Source organism: the organism of the source record quoted next, unplaced genomic scaffold, assembly GCF_019419815.1.
Source record: "Pyrus x bretschneideri cultivar Hongxiangsu unplaced genomic scaffold, Pyrus_bretschneideri_v1 Contig28, whole genome shotgun sequence".
NCBI lineage: Eukaryota > Viridiplantae > Streptophyta > Magnoliopsida > Rosales > Rosaceae > Pyrus > Pyrus x bretschneideri.
The window spans coordinates 2,965,925-2,986,372 of record NW_025999590.1 but is presented as its reverse complement, the minus strand read 5'-3'; the positions used below and the strand labels follow the sequence as shown (position 1 = coordinate 2,986,372).

Sequence of the window (20,448 nt, the reverse complement as noted above, 5' to 3'; positions counted from 1 at the left end):
ATTCATACAGGGACTCGGTTGGTCCGGAACCCTCCGGAGGTCAGAAAAACGCCTATGAAGATCATCCAGGGAACTCTCCGAATGTTTCATCATGAGGGATGAACTTACCCTTCAAAGAAGTTTGTTTTGTTAGAAAAGATATAGTTATAGCCCAGTCGAAATTTTGGTACATCACATGCACCAGTTGCCTTGCGAGGAAGAAGATGTTGAAACCCTTTTTTTTTTTTTTGGAAGTTTTAACGAAACATTTCCGGTACTGTAAGGAGTATAGGATGAGATTTTTGAAGTATCAATAACACTTTTTTTTTATTTTTTAACCAAACAAATAAACTCTCTTTTTTGTCCTTCGTAACATGGTTTTTTTTTAATGACCTAACTAAGAACAACGTTTAAGCTTTAGGATTGAAATTTGCAATGTTGTTTTTACCATGATTTATAAGTGAAAAGTGTTATTGTTTAGACTTTAGACTATCTCTAAATGAAATGTCAAATTTTGAATATCAAATTAAATTTGACAACCTATGTGACATATTAATATCTTTTAAATTTTTTACTCTTCGATATGTTAAATTTAAAACATAAAATAAAAATTCATATTTATTTTCTATGCGTTGCATTAATTAGTAATAAAAGGAAATGAAAAGTAACAACCCATCTAAACATGCAATTGTTTTGTAACAAGATAAATTCAGATCTCACCATAAATCAAAGTCTACATGCAAAATGTAGTTTATAAACAGTACAAAACTTCAAAATAACAACGTACGTTTTTGGTACAGAAGAGATTAATCAAAATCCTAGACTGGTAGTCTGGTACTGACATATTTCACAGTCACTTGCGAGCGATGTCGTAAACTTTTGGGCGGCGGCAGCGACGAAGGGCCTAATAAATCAAGGAGCAGCAAAGGCATCATCAACCCACTTGTCTTCTTGAACTGAGAGGGAGGAGGGCGAGCTGAGGAGAGCTTGAAGAGCGGCTCGTACTCTGTTAACTCGCTTACGCTGGCGCATGCGCCGTAATACGACATCTTTGTGTAAGGGTTGGGAGGTGTGAGTGGGTTTTATATGCACATGGCTGCTCACGTAGTTATACTCATGCGTTTCTGCAGGTTCTTCTTGCTCTTCCTTCAAGTCGTTTCCGGTGATGTTCACGGCTTGTGACACGGAGGATTTAGGGTTAGAAAACATAGAGGAGAAGGGAGAAGACATTGTCTGGCGAAGTGAGAAGCTAAAAGTGGAAAGGAAGAACTGAAGGTGGGATTTAAGAGTGAGTGAGATGTTTCTCAAATTATATATAAAGAGAAAGAAATGGGGGTTTTGGAGGAAGTGCAAAATTTGGACGGTGAATTGAGAGAATCAGGGATGCAGCTTTGCAGGGAATATCAGAGTTTCATAGACACACAGCACGACCAAATCCGTGTTTTCTAACAAGGTCGGTTACTGTTCTTCACAACAGATGCTACCATATCTTGGAAAAGTATCATCTTTAGATCTCTTCCACTAAATTCATCCAATCACCTAATTTAGATTCTTAAAATTTGATTTAACGGTTAAAATTATTATAACTTTTAAAGGGATTCTCTATTTGTAGTCATTGAATCACATTTCAAAAGCTCGAATTAGATGATTTGGTGAATTTGATGAAAGAGATGCAGAGATGATCTTTTACCCTATATCTTAAACCCAATTGATACAGTAAAGCGCATAATTAATATGATTAAAGTTGATTGAGCTTAAACAGAATAAATGAATACCAACACAAAGAATATTTAATGGGATAAGGTTAGCAGGTTCTGTCAATCTCCGATAACTTTTTTGGAAGGATTGGATTCGAGAAATTTTTTATTGTGATGATAACACGAGTGGTACATTACGTATTTTTATGTAGGTGTCGAGAAATTTTATTTTTTAAATTATTAACTTTTTAACATATATATTTCATCATTTGTATAATTACACGTAATGCATCACCTCGTGTGCTGATCGTACTGGAAAAATCTCTCATTAGATTCTGTCATTGTTTTGGATTTACCTATATCTGTTGGATTTGATTATTTCAATGCATATAAAATCTGTATGTTTCTTTTTTAGGTCAAAGGTAACCTTCAAAATAGTCATTTTAGTACTAGTGCTTTCTTTATCTTTCAAAGGTGTGCACGATGAAAATTTCAAAGTGCATATAACAACTTTGTTGGGCATCGTGTTGTATATAGAATTGGATTCTAATGTATAAACTAATATTTTCAAGGTAAATTGAATGAATAAATAAAAGAAAAAATATTGTCTAATTTGGACATAGAAGATGGATTCGCTGAAGTTTTGGAGAGACATGCAAAATGGTCCACCAATGATACTGTTTCCAACTTAACCACCTGCTAGCCCATTATGAGTGAGATTTTATCCTAAAATGCCTTAATGTAACTAAGAATGAAACCATATAATCATATTATAGCTTATTTTTATCAAGTTCACGATGTGTGATTTCCAATAGAATCACTCGTGAAGAGCAATTATCCATATCAATCCACTCCAAAGTGATAGGATTAGAAGAGAGAAATTTTCTCCATGTCTAATCTCTTCAAAATGAAAGATCATTCTCCTCTACTTCATTATACTTTAAACTTGAAAGGGCTACTTATCTCAATCCAATTTTAAAACCGCCTTTTTTTTTTTTTTTTAAACGATAGAGATAGTGGGTTAAACTATTAGTTGTTAACAGAGAAGAGGGATCAGTAGGATCAAACACGCAACAAAGTGCATAAACATGATTACTTTCCATCACTGTGATAAAACGTCATCTGCAAAATTGTCTCATCTTTTAATCCAGTCTAATAATACATTGGACCAAAAGACCAGCTTTTGATACAACATAGATCACAGATAGGCCCATTTTTCCTAACCATTCTGGAAATCTAATGGATGTTTGGATTTTGCATTCCGTATCCATGCAGGGTTTATGGAAAAGGAAAGGGAAAACATGTAACATGTAAAACTACAAAGTACAAAGTGATACCAAACTAGGGTTTAGGGACAAGTTACTACGAAATTACTGTTGTTTTCACACCAAACTAATGGATCTTTCCAATTGAATACGGATGAAGCATACAGAAAATAATATTGACATTTACAGTGAAATTCTTTCAAGTACAGTAACATACATGTGTACGTACGTATGTGATTCTTTGGGGTCCCCGATTACGCAACTCTATATATATATATAAGATCAGTTCCAGTTAAAGTATAAGAAACATAGCTAAACCATATATATTAGAGCATTACGAGTTCTTAAATATGGAAAATCAGTTACTTACATGTCATAACATGGGACAATAGAAGAAGCAAAAGAAGGAAAAACACCTTTGCTTCTGAACTCTGATCATGTGCTGGTGATAAAGTTTCATCACATATATATCTTCACTTTTTGGAAATATTTTTTTTTTTTTCATTTGCGGTTAATCTAAAATGTGAAGAGAGAAGATTCAAACTCAAGATTTCAAGTGTAAGAGAGAGTACTCTTAACTAGCTAATTGAGCTTGCAATTAAATGATTTAATCATAATTAGTGAGAAGTTTCATAACTAGTATCTTTATAAGGGCAAGTGTATCCAGCTTATCATTTCAAAGAAATTAATTATTTTGTACAGTTTACATATAAAAATACCACATTAATACATTGTACAGACAAATCATTAACGACAACAATCTTTGCTTATTGGTGGGAAGCAAATAGGTAGGGTAGGTACAGTACGTGCGTCCCACTGCCACCAGAGAAGTAGAATAGATATAACCAACTAAAAAAAATAATGCTAGCGAGACCAAATTTGTAAATTAAATTTTTTAAATCAAATGATATGGTTATTGATGATTGGATTATTACTCAAGTGTTAATTAACGTGCTTATTTTTTATTTGTGACACATCATGTGGTTTACCAATTTAGTTTGAAAATTTGTTATCCCTAACATTATCCAAATAACAATGCACAACGTATAATTGGCTTCAAAATTACAATGCATGCACCGTGACATAAGTGAAAGCACATAATTTATCTTGATTACTTCTAATATATACAATGTTCGGTAAAGTTAAGATTAAATGCAAACGCATGTATAAAATAATTCTAATTTAAAGTATCCGACATTTACATGCGTGAGTTACTGAAGCTAGCACGCATTTGACAAAATGACATGAACCAATATGCATTATTCAAATTGAACGCTGATGAAGTTGGTTAAACCACATGTTTACACTTACACAACACTACATCGACAAAATTAGGCAATGTCTTGTACCTATGCACTATACACTACGTTGCATAGCATTATGCTGTAAGGAAGTCGCAAATACGTGGCCTCCCGACATGGCTCACTAAATGGTCCTTGGGCTCCATATCCTACTATGGTCCAAGTGCCCCAAATAATTCAAATTCCCGTACCCCAAACCCTAGAATTTCAGAAAGTGACAGAGAAACCGAAACCGTAGACGTGGCAGCTAGGAAGGTGACATTGGTACTTGGTCTCACACGTGTCACAGTATGAATGGCCGTACCAAACGTATAACGAAAGATTGTGCATCATGATATCACTGATTCCACATTTGCCGTTTCGACCCTCTTCGGTCTGGTCAAATCACTTTCCCTTCGGGGTAAGAACCGGTTGAATGAATTTGTAACCGACTAACGGCCTCTAACGGAAAGCAACAGCCTTGCCAAAACCCTAACGAATTAGTTCCATTACAATTTCTTTTCAAAAGGTTTCTTGGCCGTTTGCCATCATCAGAAAACTAGGGTTTCTTCGGGCCTTCGCGTACAAACAAGGAACTAAGGTTTTTTTTATTAACTGGTCATCTTGTCGTCATGTTCCACTTGATTTTATATATAGTGGTAAAATAAAAGGCTGCTTTTCTCCACCATTTCTTTTGTTGCCCATAAATTTCAATAGTGGAGCAAGGACGACGTCGTCGTAGATCGAATGATTGACACTCGAACCATATATGGAAGGCTATGGCTTGTTGTTTTCTTGTTGTTTACCCTTTTCTTTATGGTGATCAGCAGCTCCTCTGATTTATTATTCTGTAGTTTTGGGACAAAAGAGAGAGGTATTCTACATTTCAAATCAATTTTCTTTGTATTGAAAGATTTTATAAGGTGAGTTTCAACTCCCTAGCAATTTGGGCAATTGGCTGAGACGTTAAAGGTTCCTAATGAGTTTTGTTTATATATGATCAACAATTAGTGGATCCAAAAAAGGGAAACAAGCTAGGAAATATTGCATGGATATTAATACGTCAATTACTCTTACAATACCCCAAAACGAGAAATTTTTGTTGATTACCTGCAGACTATACTATAATTTTTTGATGAAAGTCGGTCTCGGTTCTATTGTTATTTTTTATTTTTTATTTTTTTTATAATTATTATTGTTCAAGGGAGGGAAAAAAGTACAAAACTAATACAATAATTTAGGAAAAGGGTAGTTTCCGATATGAGACGCGTAGTTGGAAACCCAATACCCTACCCTAGGGTACTGAACCACATTCAAACGTGTAGGCTCTTTGTCGATGCAATGTTCTTGACAATTACGTGCCATTAATTTTAAGTTTAATGGTGGACCACGAAGGAGCCTATTCCACAAGCATGAGATTGCCCTTTTTCTTACATTCACATTGCATGCATAAGATTATTGGAGCGTTCATGTGTGCCCGTGCTTAGGTTGTACGTAGTTCGTTAATGAAGATAATTTCTTTTAATTGTGTGTCAATTATTGATATTTGTTTCTCTTTTTTGCTAAAATGGCTATTTTTTAATTCGTTATATATCACCATCCATGTTCATACAGAATAGATAAAATGGATATCATCATCTTCCAACTGCCTGCACGTTAGTGGTGCATACATCTTTTCGTACTTTAAACTTTTTAACTTTAAACTAAAGGAAGGAGTCCGCTTAGCTACGTACGCTGACATTCTACCAGCATATGCATATGCTTGCCACCCACAGTAAAATAGTATTGCACTTTTCCTGGTCGGTGGTAAAAGTATAACATATTTGCAGTTTAAAGACGAACTCCGGCATTTTCCTCCAAGAAATTACATAATCATATATGAAGTAGCTATTGCTTTTATCGCGTCTAAGTTAAAATGTAGTTTGATAAGTAGGAATTGGCTATAATACGCTTACATGTATTTACCACAATCACTATGTGATGGTCATAAAGAATTTATGTGAATATATGTATTCAATATTATCATCATTTGACAGTCGAGATAATGATTATATTGAATACATATAAATATTGTAGCCAAATACATGATAGTAAAATTTAGAAGAGGAAGGAAAAACCAATGACCAACATCTGAGTGACACCAAACATTAGACTATAGTCCTAGACCCATAAGCATAACAATATAGAAATCACTCTGAATATAATGATTCGAAGCTAGAAAACACCACAATTACAAATATTTTTGTTTCTGGAACACAAATTATCATGCCAATTTGATCCAACTATATAAGAAACAAAGGCAATAAAACAAAGGCAAGAAATGATCACACCCAATTACAAAAATGAAGTCACAAATTTTAAAAGAGTTAAAAATTTCAAGGGCATTCAACCCAATTTAAACGAGTCCATAAAATTTTTAGTAACACTCAATTAGAATTTTAAAACGTGATAAAAGTTTATATATAGAAATTTGATTATATTGAATTACGATCAAAAGTACTCTATAAAAGATTTCAAAAAATGATAGATTCTAATAGAATTAAAGAAATCTTATAGTGTATTTTAAACCTTAACAAATTTAATTTTTCGCCTTAATTAAGATTTTAAGAGAGTTAATTCAAAATTCACGCGAAGTCTACTACAACTCCTAAGCTGAATTTATTATAATTCCTAACTAATTATCTCATACCTCCAACTACCAAGGGCTTTAGCTCACTTGCAATCCACCCTAATTTTTTCCCTTTTTCAAGGGCGGTGCTTTTTCTAATCTATACATGTTTTCTTCCTTTGGCAAGTGAAGGATGGTAAATTAAAGGATGTTGTGTGCTTAATTATGACAAAATCATGTCTCATAACACAACCATTTTGCATTGGATTTTGACCATTTAGTAAAAGGGCAGTATAATTAGAAATTTTCAACGTGTTTGAAACACGGACACATATATGTATGTCATTATATAAGTAAAAAATACTTGAAAAAAAATAATTTCACTCCACTTATATAATAACATATAGCGTACCATCAAACGTTTCATACGCATCGAAAAACCTTTCCAGTACAATATATGACATAAAACCCTAAACCGCCAAGGAAAACAACTCTAACATAACACCCCAAAATAGCAAATATACAGAGACCACCCAACTGACCCAAGTCCAGCCGGAACGGTATAACACACATACTTGCTATTCTGAGCGTCCGACCCGGATTCTCCGGAACCCGAAAACCCTTTTGCCACGCAACCCCAACGTATCCACCCCACACGTGTCAAAATCACAACGGCCCTCAAATCCCTATTTATATTTATATAGTCCCCCGCTCTCATCTCCCGCCTTCTGTTGTTCATTTCGTAAATTAATTCCTTACATTCCTTACATTCCTTAAGCAGTTGGCCACCTCTCTCCATTTTCTCCTCCCACCATTAATTAACACCCACATCTCTCCAAATTCAAACTTTAAAATCTTTTAGTTTAGTTTGATTTAATTTCCGTTTTAATATTTAATCAGTTTCGCGGATGCGAGCGATTAAATTTTGAAAAAACAATTGGGTTCGAATAAAATTTCTCTTGAATTGAATTAGGGCAGGATGTTGGCGGAGGCGGAGTCTATACCTCGGAGTAAGTTTGAAAACCTCGCGCATTCTGCCCCCAACATCCCCGCCTCCGCCGGCATGGTGACCGACCTCGACGTAGAATACCCGACACGGAACAGCAGTGCCTCCGCCCTCAGCCCGGCTTGCTCTCTTGACCCGACGCGAATGAGCGGTGAGTGTTCTCCGATGACAATGTCGCCCTGGAACAACACCTCCAGTTCCCCCTTATCCAAGTCACGCTGGCAGCCGTTCGAGGAATCTAACGTTCCTCCGAACGGCCTTATTGGGTCTCTCCTCCGCGAGGAAGGCCATATCTACTCTCTCGCGGCCACAGGAGACCTGCTGTATACCGGTTCGGACAGCAAGAACATCCGGGTGTGGAAAAATCTCAAAGAATTCAGTGGATTCAAATCGAACAGTGGGCTCGTGAAAGCAATCGTCATTTCAGGCGACAAGCTCTTCACGGGTCACCAAGATGGAAAGATCCGGGTGTGGCGGGTCTCATCGAAAGACCAGAGCGTGCACAAACGCGCCGGGACTCTGCCTACAATGATGGATATCTTTAAATACTCCGTGAAACCCAGTAATTACGTTAAGGTGCGGCGGCAGAAGACGCTCTGGATCAAGCACTCCGACGCAGTTTCGTGCCTGAGCCTCAGTGAGGACAAGAAGCTTCTTTACTCTGCCTCCTGGGACAGGACGTTAAAAGTGTGGCGAATTGAAACCTCGAAATGCATCGAATCGATCCATGCGCACGACGACGCGGTGAACTCCGTCGTCGCGAGCGTGGAGGGGATGGTGTACACGGGGGCGGCGGACGGGACGGTTAAAGTTTGGAAGAAGGAGCAGAGCGGGAAGATCATCAAGCACACTCTGGCGCAGACGCTGCTGAAGCAGGAGAGCGCGGTGACGGCGCTCGCCGCCAGCGCGTCGGGGTCAATTGTTTACTGCGGATCGTCAGACGGGTTGGTGAATTTCTGGGAGCGGGAGAAGCAGCTGTCGCACGGCGGCGTGCTGAAGGGGCACAAGCTGGCGGTGCTCTGTTTGGCGGCGGCGGGGAACTTGGTATTCAGCGGGTCGGCGGACAAGACGATTTGCGTGTGGCGGAGGGAGGGAACGATCCACACGTGCCTGTCGGTTCTGTCCGGGCACACGGGGCCGGTGAAGTGCCTGGCGGTGGAAAAGGACAAGGACGTAAATGCGAGTAAAGCGGACGAGCAGCGTTGGATTGTGTATAGCGGGAGTCTGGATAAGTCGGTGAAGGTGTGGGGGGTGTCGGAGCAGGCGCCGGAGCTGACGGCGATGAGTCACCAGCGCGGGGGGTTTGATGCGGATTCGATTCCGTCGGATGGGAGTTATTCGTCGTCGGCGGGTCGGGGCAGCAGCCATAAGAAGAGGTTCTGATGATTTATGACCGATGGGTTTTCGGTCTAATAGGGTTGCGCCACGTGTCTGATTCAAGATCATGTATGGCATAGAGAGAATGATTTGGACCGTTGATTATTGGCGATGAGATGAAAGGATTGTAGTGCGTGATGAAGCGAAAATTTTTAGGTGTACCGGGTACACCAAATTTTTTTGGTGTACCCTCACTCATTAGAATTTTTTTGGTGTACAAAAAGTGAGGGTGCACCAAATTTTTTTGGTGCACCCTCACCATTATGAGTGAGGGTACACCAAATTTTTTTGGTGTGCCGGGTACACCGAAAAATCCCTCGTGATGAAGGGAGTATATACTGTATATGAGAAATAAATTAGTTTCACTCCATTTCTTTGTTAATTTCTTACTGATAGATGTGTTTTGCATGTTTTGGATAGTTTCTCATGATGATTCGGGGACAAGATCTTAATTAAAAATTGACTAAAAACGTTTTTGGTGAAATTGATTTTTGGTTTCAAAAACATTTCAATTTCTTTTTGGAATAAGCACTAGATATATACTTATTGAAGGAAACACTTAAAGTGTTTTTCTAGACTTTACTTGAATTTTTACTAAAAATTGATTTGAGAAGCATTTTCATCAAAGGCTTTTTTTGTCATTTTAAAATCACTTCCAAACGAACTCTAAGACCCTTTTGTGGTGTACCTTCTTATTCGTTCAATAGAATTATTAGAGAACATTTGTTGATCTACTTGTCAAATAAATAGATAATTCACTGCAAGAAATCTTAATTGTTAGCAAAGTCGTCGGTTAACTTAGATTATTTTCCTCATATCCCTTATCTTAAAAGGGACGATCCCAAACCAACAAGACTTCCTGTTTTGCTAGGGTCTTTGGTGGAGGTGTGAGGGGAAAACATCTATCGTACGCAACATTACTCTTACTTTGCAAAGAAGCTATTTTTTTTTTTTTTTTTCACAAGAACCTGTAACTTTTTCGATTACAAAAAAGCAACCTTTCTGTTACACTAAAGCTCGCCCTCGCATCCCTCATCTTGAGGAAATACTTGGGAAACAATCAACTAAATATATATTTCATACTGTAATTAAAGTTGTGGAAACAAATCGATTTTTCTGATATACATGTAAAGAACTTCATTACAGGCTTGTACTGTAACTCAAAACAACGGTGGAAGTAAAAAAAATGTCATGAAAACTGCAACGTGCAATACGAATTCTCATCATAACCCATCAAGGGACACATAAACTCGTTCGGTTGGTTAAGACCGAGGCGCCAAGTCTGATTCTCCTCCTCCAATATCGCTTGTATAGAAAAAAAATATCGTAACCCTAAAGATGAATCGGTATTCAATGCGATAATGTACGAGAATGGCTTCCTCTTGCTTCGGGTCGCCTATGTGAGCTCAGTCCAGGCAAATGACCACTCCTACTACCAGCAGTGTTCAAGTCTAGGCCCAGAGGAACAACTGGATCTCCGCCTTCTAGCACTCTCAGCACCTGTACAAAAAGCCACACAATTTGAACTCAAACAACTTCATCCCCGAAAAAGAGAAATTAATTTGGCACAGAGTTAGCAACTGAGCTAGGATATCAGGTAACCTTTGACATTGGGGGTCTGGATTCAGGGTCTCGACGCAGACACAGAGAAGCAGCACGTGCCAGCACCTGTAGTTGATGGGGAAAGTCGGGATTTTCATCGGAGGCCAAGTCCGGATCCAGTAACTGATAATGAGTTGGTAAGATGCGGTGTGGCTCTAATGTAGCTAGGGGGTGGAGCCATTCTTCTAAATAACGATGTCCCTTGGCATATTGTAGTTCAGTGATTCTTCGACCGGTCATAAGCTCTAACAGAACTATTCCGAATGCATACACATCAACTTTATGTGTAATTTGCCCGCCATCCACATACTCCGGCGCCAGATACCTACATATCACATTGAGCTTGATCAGATGGAATGACTTCCTTTTCTTTTTTATTTCATTACATGCATATAATTGCATTACTTTTGTACAAAAGAAATCTAGGACCTATATCAAGCAGGATGTGGAGAAAGTACCCTGAAGTTCCAATCACGCGGTCCTCACTGCTCATCTCCCATTCGGAGTACAATCTAGCAAGCCCAAAATCAGCAACCTAAACAAATAACAAACGAGTAAGCATATGAGCACTTTCCATAAGCATCAATACAGGTGTATTAAATATTTGATAGCACACAGGAAATGTGAACAAATTTCTGACTGGTGTAAATCATGGATGAAATACGAAATTAAGAAATACAATCTGTACTAGACAAGGGAACATGGTTTTTGAAGTATATGATATAAAATTCCAGGATTATATCAAGTACCAGAGGTTCAAAATCGTGGGTTAGAAGGATATTGTTGGGTCGAAGGTCTCTGTGTACTATACATCCCACTCTACAATCTTCGTGCAGATATCGTAGACCACGGGCTGCTCCTGTTGCTATCTTTAGCCTCAATTCGCAATCTAGACGGGTTCTTTTCCCTGTCATTCGGAGAGAATGTCAAGTCTATGAAACTGAATAGAGTTGTGGATATGTTCCAAACTAAAAACATGAAGAAAAGTGCATACCATGCAAATGGAAATCCAACGAGCTGTTGCAGATGTACTCATAAACCAATACCCTTGCCTTGCCTTCAATACAATACCCTATCAGCAACACAACGTTCCTCTGTTGTGCGCAACTCAATACTCGTACTTCCCTGCAGAAGTCAGCATCTGCTTGAGATCCACCAAACTTCAACTGCTTCACAGCAACAACTTGACCGTCTCTCAAAACTCCCCTGTGCACCACACCAAAACCACCTTCTGCCAAGAAGTTGATATCTGAGAACGTGTCTGTAGCTTCCTCCAACTCTTTGTATGAGAACTGCTTTGGAGGTTTCCCAAATACTGGTGTTTTGTGTTGACATAGAGAGCATAATGGTGGAGGTGTTGAGGAGGTTCTACCCAAAGAAACAGCATCCCTGATGCTAGAATTAATAAGGTACCCTTTCTTAGGGGTTTCCTTCGGGTCAAATTTATCTATCCTTGTATCTTGATCAAATTGTGAATACTCTTCAAAAAGAGTAAGGAAAGTGGGAGATCTTGGTTGGTGATCGTTTTTACTATTTTGGGGAGTTGGGGGCTTTCCATGATCAACAATGTGATTTTGGGGGATCCAAAAGACACTCTGAGTAGTGACTGCAGATGACGTTTGAGGTTTAGATAGATTTATAAGCCTCTCTCCAATTGTCTCAAGTTCTTCATACGGATCCTCTAAATCATTTGGTATGCGGTCTCCTATTCGTGGTCCTTCGAAAAGAGGATTCTGTTCATAGACGAGAAAAAGAGAAGTCACAGTGTCGTAACTTGATGATGAACCTTCTCCCGTGGTTCTTGTGTAGGAGGAGCTTGGTTCTTCAGGACTGCTAACCGGAGTGGAATGCTTCATTCTATGATGCCCTTGAAATTTTCCAACATGAGATCCTGGTGAAGAAGCGGCAGAAAAGAATGGGGTTTGGAGTTCATCTTGGCATGCTAGATTGAGCCTCAGGACTTTAGGCTGAGTTCCATTCATCATGACAATGTTGCATCCAAGCTCATCCATGCAATGCTTCCGCTCTTGCTTCAACTTTCTGTTAAACAAGGAGAACAATCGGTTGTTTAGCCGCCCATTCAAATCTTTTACACTTTGAGGGACAAAGGTACCAAAAAACTACAACTACACAGGCTTAAGAATAACGTCGTTTCTAGTTTAGGATGGCACTAGATGTGTCCAGTTGTGAAGGAAGCAATCGACCCGTAAAGCATGCACCTAAATCAATAGCTCGGAAATAAGAAACAATACTTTTTTATGTTTAATTACTTGTCCAGTACGACCCAATTGGCTCCGTTGCATCTTGCTTCAGCCGCCACAACCCCACCTGGTGTACTTAATACCACCTTAATCCTCACTGTTACCTGCAATATATGATCATAACTAGTTATGTTTTAGAACCAGCGGCGAGGTTAGGATAAACAGTAAATTAGAAACCGAATTCCTGGCAACAAAAATAAACACCACGAAGATAAAAAACGCGCAAATAAATTCAAATGATCTAAATGGGATTGGTTAATGATTTTAAAAGTTTCATAGTTCATACAGAAGATACGATCCTTTTTGATAATTCCATGCACACCCCACGACATGTTGCAAAGCACATGCCATGTTCCCCTCAAATGATTAACTTATTTGTGCCTAAAAACAAATCCAAAATCTAATAAACTCTGACAACCAAGTGATCAACCGCAAGAGACACTACAAGCCATATGATTATCTTGTTAAACAATATTTCCTTAAACTAAATTATCTAAACTACATATTAAAAGAATTCATTTTGCCAACCAAAAACCAATGACATTACAATTATAACATTTAGTACATACATGAATCTAAACTACATATTAATAGAACTCCTTTTGTTAACCAAAAACGAATTAAATTACAATTATAACCTTTAATACATAACTGAAAAAAAATAGAAAATGACAAAAATGTGGGCATTAAAGTAATTTCACACAAACAAGTTTTTTGCTGTTTGTTTCTGAACCTCACAACCAAAAACAAATAACTCCTCGCATAAAAAAAAAAAAATTAAAAAACAATATTTGAGAAAAATATAAATTATATATCTCATACATAAATTGTGTGGCATTTGCTAGTATTAATATAAAATTAACTCAATGTTTTTTTAATTCAATCTAATACTCTAGTCTACCGGCAGAGGGACTTGTCCTAGGGTCGAAGGAGGCCGGCATACTGTCTTAGCTAACTGACCTAATCCCGTCGGCTTAAAGTTAACTACAATGAAATTCAAATGCGAGTGTAAGAAGAAACTTTATGCATTATTGGAGATAAATTGAAAAACGAGCATAAAGGGCAGACAACTATAGCCTACATCATCAAGTTGTGTCCAGTTGTGCTAAACAAAGAAGCAAACGACAAGTTCCAACGTCCAACGTCCACGTGGCCGCATCTTAAGCACTAAGCAGGCCAACCAGACTACGTGGGTCATTGTCGCTAAAGGTTGAAATTTTCAAAACGGAGAAATTGTAAATTGACTAAAATGGACTCGAACGAGAAACGCGGTAAGTGGCATTAAGGTAAATTCAGTTAGCAATAACGATTCACCTGGATTTGGCTGTGAAACTGGAGAACCATCTGCGAACACGAATCGGAGATCTGGCAAATCCGATCCGGCAAATCTTCCCGACGACGGCTCCCGCAATCTCCGGTGAATCTCGGAAAGTTCCAGAACTTTCCACCTGCCTCGTACAAATTCAACATTAGCAACACGAACTGAGCAGCAGAAGTAAGGTTTAACTACAGTTTACAAGCTGAATTACCGGTTTTAGCGGTGGAGAAGACGGCGAGCAAGGTCACGCAGTCGCCGGGGTGAACGACGTGAGTGAGCGCCCAGGCCAATGCCGTTTTCGAAATCACCTTCTCTGCTTTCACAGCCACTATTACTTTATCGCCGCTTCCGCCCGTATTCGCGGCGGTGCCGCCTTGTCCGACCATTGATTGCTTCCTCCCGCGGAATTGTCAGGATCTTTTTTCAAAGTTGCGGAAACTGTGAAGTGCAGTAGGTTGGAGTTGGACTCTCCGTGTGACTTTGTGTTGCGTTCATTAGAACTTGGGAGTAGGAGGACGATCGTATTAACCACCTAATGCTAACCCTGGTTAACTGACCCTAGTTAAGATATGCAAATTATTAACCTTTCATTTTATTAATAATATAAACTAGATTTCGTGTAATTTACTTTTTATTTTATAATTCGATTTATATTGCGATCCATTAATTTAAAATATAAGATGATTAGTTACTTAATATTTTAGTCTGGTGATAAAAGAAACTTGGAATAGTAGAAATCGGTTCGTGTTCCGCTTTAATTTTATAAACTATTTTAAACTACAATGTAAGGATCAAACTCGATCGTTTAGGAGAGCATAGTATCTTTGTTAACTGATTTAATTCATATATGTAAAGTTTTTATATCATAAGTTGAAACGAAGGATTTGTAATTTAAGTACATAAGAGTCTTTTGATTAATCATTCTATAATCCAGGAAAAAATATTTAATGCAATTGCCATACTACCACAACAGACACACTTGGTACGTGCCACATATAAGTAACTCGCCATAACTTTTATCCTACTCCAGGTAAGTAATTCGCCATATTTCAAGAGAAGTTTTTCATTGTTTTCAGAATACGATTGATATATTACGTGTCATTACATAAGCAAAGAGAAATTTTATTTTTTAAGCTGTTAATTTTTAACGTAAGTATTTTACAACTTGTATAATGATATATGATGTATCATCCCGTACTCTGAGCACACTACAAATATCTCATATTTCCAGGAAGATTGTAAGTAGCTTGTAGAATGATCTCCTCCTTTGAACTAATGAATCATTGGCCAACTAATTCCATATAAATTGTCCAAAGTACCCCTTAATAATGAGGAACTCTAAGAAAAAGACAATTCGGCTGTTGAAGGTTATAAAGGGCATGTAACAAAAGCCCAGACAAGATAATCGGGAAAGCGCAGTCTTCGCCGTCGTTTACTGGGAGGCCAATTAATACAAAGTGACTTGTTAGCCAAGTGAGGCCAAGCCAGGGACGCTCACTAATGCTTAAAAACGATTTTATGTGCTTATTTTGAAAAGTACTTAAAGTGATTTTTTGTCATACAATTTCATAAACCCATTTTTCAAAACCACTAATAAGCTTTTATTGTCATATTTTCAGAAGCACTTTGATGATTCAAAAGTATTTTCTTTTTTTTTTTTAAATTTTTTTTTTAACTTGAAGCTATTTGTGGATGTAAATTTCTGTCGTTTCTTTCTTTGATGGAAAAGCATTAGCAAAATAATAACACTTAAGATTAAGACCAAAAGTCTCATGTGCCCATTATGAATGGGGGCTTTGGCCGAAGAATCTCTAATGTCAAAGCTAAAATTATGAAAAGAACGTGTTTGAGTGTTTGTGGGTAGCAAAAAGCCTTTCTAGGGGTAGCTAAAGTTTACTTAATTTTTGGAGATAAAGTATGTATTTATAGGAGTGGAGAGGAGTATGAGCCGGCCCTCTAGGGTTTAGGGGTGGCCGGCCCTAAGGTGGAATTTAGGTGGGAATATTTCAAGATATTTGTGTAAAAAAATATGTTGTAGTAATTGGGTAAATATTCTGAATAAATGGAATTAGGTTTACATACTTGAAAGAGGTTTTCTCTAATTAGTAATGTATTTATGATAAGAATAAGGATTATTCTATTATAAATACATTTGACTTTTCCTACGGGCACGGGTGCCTTGAGCAGTCGTTGATCTCTACCTGCTATACCTCAGCCGCGCGTGGTAAATTAGACTGCTTCCTGCTCATTTAATAGGGGCAGTCTTATCTTTCTTGGGGAATAATCTACGTGTCAACTCTATGATTTTTGGGATTATTTTTTGCTCCATATTTTTGACTTGTGTGATTAATCTAACTTAATTTGTAGCATTATAGATGTAATTTAGCTAAAATTACTTTTGAAAAGGCAAGCAACGTTTTTTTCCTTTTGTAGCTAGTTAGGTGACTAAAGGGCTCATGGTCCACCTTAGATAACAGTTGTTGGTAATCCCTCGCAAATTGCGATGATGTTAATGTGACATTGATGCAAGATTAGGGTTGCATGGTTAAGATTTTGCCAGACACTGACCCAGCTCACAAACGAGGTTAAATTTACTTGCAACGGGTTGTATATCCCCTTGTGTACGTCGCTCGCTCACGAATTGCATTAATGTGACACAAACACCATGTGATTGCAGTAATGATACGATGGGGTTATGTTATTTTCGAAGAGGACCACCATGAAGAAAGCCACAAACAGAAATGGACATGAGAAAATGGGTTTACGATTTTCAGCTCGATTTTGTAATAAGAACTCCAAAAGTTTGGGCTCTAATTTGATACTCGAGCTAACTCAGCTTGACCATCCTTCAATGGAGCCTAAATCTAAATGACTTTCGGTAATCAACCAGAGGACAGTAACGTTCTAAAATTTATAGGGCTAACCCCGCTTAGTGAAATAAGACTTTGTTATTGCTATTGTGAATCTACCAGAGAGAGTATTCGATATTGAGTTAGTTGGTCAGGCCTTAACTAACTGAGAAATTCATCCAAGCCAATAAAATATATTGAAATAATATTATGAACCAATCATAGCATTGAAGCAAATTACAAAGTTAACTTTCAATGTTTTGCACAATCGTTACAAATTAGAGACAGATAGGGAAAGGTGAGCTAGGCCAGTCGCTATGGTCGTCCACTTTTGCACCTAAGTTCGAATTTTGGTAACTAGGAAAATGTTCTTATTTATCAAGTCCATAATATTATTAATTAATTTCATAAAGTTTGGCCAGAAGGCGAGGTGTGAGGAGGACATTCAGTGGGGTGGCCTTCATGTTGGTTATTCCAAAACTCTCAGTCATATCAACGGGTTCATTTGACGTCGTTTCAATTTCAAACCCATGCAGGAGTTGAGCCACCGTTAGTTGAACAACTTGAAGAGCCAGAGAGACTCCAGGGCACATTCTTCTACCACTTCCAAATGGTATGAATTCAAAATTCTGTCCCCGAACGTCAAAATACCTCTGAGCTGTAAAAAACCTTTATGGTTGGAATTGGCTAGGATCGATCGAGCCGGACATTCGGGTCTCGCTGAATCTTTGAAATATTGATGAGAAGACGAGTGCCTGCTTTCACATGGTAGCTTCCTACTGTGCAGTCCTCCCTGCATTCATGTGGGATTGCGAGTGGCGAAGGAGGATATAAACGTAAAGTTTCTTTGATAACTGCTTGGAGATAGACCAAGTTTTTCACGTCTGATTCTTTCACTTGCCCTTCCCTCCCAACCTGTTTGTCTAGTTCTTCTTGAGCCTTCCTCAAGGCTTCACGGTTGTTCAGTAGTAAAGAAAGAACCCACGTTAAGGTCGCTGTTGTGGGATCCGTCCCTCCTAGAATAGCCGTCCGCAAGCACGTAAATAATTTTTTTTATTGTGATCGTCACATCTTTACATATGCAAATCTAACATTTGCACGTAAAAATAAAGTTTGGTTCTTTTCAAATTTATAGGTTAGGTCTCATACGTACCAGGCAAGTAGCTTTGTTAATTGTATCAGAAGAAGGACTAGTGGAAGGTTGAAACTCTTTTGTAGTGTCATCAAGAATTGAAATCATCGTGTGCATGAAATCATGCTCACCATCCTTCGCACTTCCTGAAGCAGTACTACTTGATCTCTTTTGCTTGTGTTCTTCCAACCATCCTTGAAGTGCACCATCAAGAACTTTTGCTGTCTGCTTCATCGCCTTCTCACTCCCACCAAAATCAGACCACCTAAGAAACGGAACTTTATCCGCGATCACAAACTCACTACTCAGCTTCAAAAAATCCCCCAACGCCTTTTGACACCTTTCGTTCTCTTCTTTCTCATGCAACGTAGTTGCACCATGGAATCGCTTCCCTACAACTATCCTAAACATATATAATGTTCAAAGTCACGTCTCCAAACCACCTATTCATCTCCACCATCACGTTGTTACATTTATTCTCCTTCCACAAATCATATACACGTTTTATACAAGCCTTCACCTCGGATCGATTCACGGACTTGCTTGAGCAACTCCAGCTGATGGTTCGAGAGCAGATGCAGCATTGTCATCTTGCGCACATGGCGCCAGTAAGGGCCATAGGGGCTTGAACCAAACATGGCATTGTTGTAGCCCATAATCTCTAGACCTAAAACCTTTGGGCGGTCGGCGAATGCTATATCATGAGCGGTCAGGCACTCTTTGGCCATGTCCCAGCTGCTTACAACAAGAGTTGGGTGCACACCCAGCTTGATTGTGAAGAGCGGCCCGTACTTGTTTGCTATGTCGCCCAAGGTTATGTGGGGTGGTTGGGGTCCTCCTAAGAGGGGAAGGTGCCCTATGAATGACCATGCACCCGCTGCTTCTGGGGGTACCATTTTCTTGGTTATGTTTTTCTGAAAGTTCTTTGACAAGATCCACAACATAGACACAACAAATAGTAGAAAGGCAAAAATTGTAGTTGGACCAAAAGTGGGAAACGGAAGAGGGTTCTTCATCTCCATCCTTGGGGCCGGAATAATTTGGATGGGAGATACAACTGAATTTTGGGAACTTATATAGGAACAAACTCTTTGTTTGTTGGCCAATGGCTTATAGCTCAGTTGATTAATTAGAGCTTTAATATTTATACTCGAGGTCCTGTATATGAATCGATAGTGAGGTCCTGGCCCTTCCTTTGTTTTCCTTTGTTTTTATGGCAATTTCATATCCCTGTCTTTTTATGTTTTTATTTCTATTTACTTTTGTTTGCACCAAATTCCAATTGTTTTTTAATTTGAGTCATGGTCATTTAATCATAATACATGTTGCTTTTGAAAACTTTCAATCTTCGTATAAATTTGCTATACAACAATAGCTCAATAATTAAAACAGCAACTAGGGACCGAGGTTTTCCTCCAGATTTGTACACATAAAATGAGGGATGGCATATCTTAGGATTAGGGATGGCATGTCTACCATTAGGATTAGGGATGGCATGTGTACTATTTAGGTAAGGGTTCGGCGTTGAAGAAAGAATATCAAACTTAATAATGTAATACAAAGTTATGACTAAATAATAGACGAAAAATATAAAATATAGTTTGTAGATAAATTTCCAGATGAAATCATTGACCAAACCCAAGTCCAGAGATTTCTAGCTAGGATATATATATATATATATATATATATATATATATATATATATATATATAAACATGCATGCATTCATCAAAATGAAACAAAAAAATTATAGCACCAAAACATGGCTACTTTCTTCAAAACCAAAATAGTAGATACTAGGCTTAATAACATTAATAAAATTCTTCGATTAAACTTGACATGGATACATTCTCAAAAAAATTATAGCACCAAAACATGGCTACATTCTTCAAAACCAAAATAATAGATACTAGGCTTAATAACATTAATAAAATTCTTCGATTAAACTTGACATGGATACATTCTAAAAAATAATGTACCCTTATAAGTTTAAAAAATGGATTAAAAAAACATTGAATGGATTTTGTATATAAAAAAAAAAGGTTATATTTATATTGAAAAAAAAGTACTATTT

General features: G+C 37.9%; 2 protein-coding genes and 1 pseudogene across 2 annotated transcripts; 1 reads left to right on the top strand and 2 right to left on the bottom strand.

The window, feature by feature from the left end:
- The first annotated feature begins 7,316 nt into the window (after positions 1 to 7,316).
- Positions 7,317 to 9,696, top strand: LOC103955463 (protein JINGUBANG-like). The gene has a single exon (XM_009367362.3). The coding sequence runs from the start codon at positions 7,809 to 7,811 to the stop codon at positions 9,216 to 9,218; it is 1,410 nt and encodes a 469-aa protein (XP_009365637.1). The 5' UTR covers positions 7,317 to 7,808; the 3' UTR covers positions 9,219 to 9,696.
- A 576-nt stretch (positions 9,697 to 10,272) lies between these two features.
- LOC103955462 (inactive protein kinase SELMODRAFT_444075) lies at positions 10,273 to 14,901 on the bottom strand. The gene is made up of 8 exons (XM_009367361.3): positions 14,605 to 14,901; positions 14,390 to 14,523; positions 13,085 to 13,179; positions 11,809 to 12,854; positions 11,564 to 11,721; positions 11,273 to 11,349; positions 10,815 to 11,139; positions 10,273 to 10,712 (listed from the first exon to the last, which is right to left on the bottom strand). The coding sequence occupies exons 1-8, from the start codon at positions 14,777 to 14,779 to the stop codon at positions 10,563 to 10,565; spliced, it is 2,160 nt and encodes a 719-aa protein (XP_009365636.2). The 5' UTR covers positions 14,780 to 14,901; the 3' UTR covers positions 10,273 to 10,562.
- Positions 14,902 to 17,637: 2,736 nt separating this feature from the next.
- On the bottom strand, positions 17,638 to 19,396 carry LOC103955498 (annotated as a pseudogene).
- Positions 19,397 to 20,448: the final 1,052 nt, after the last annotated feature.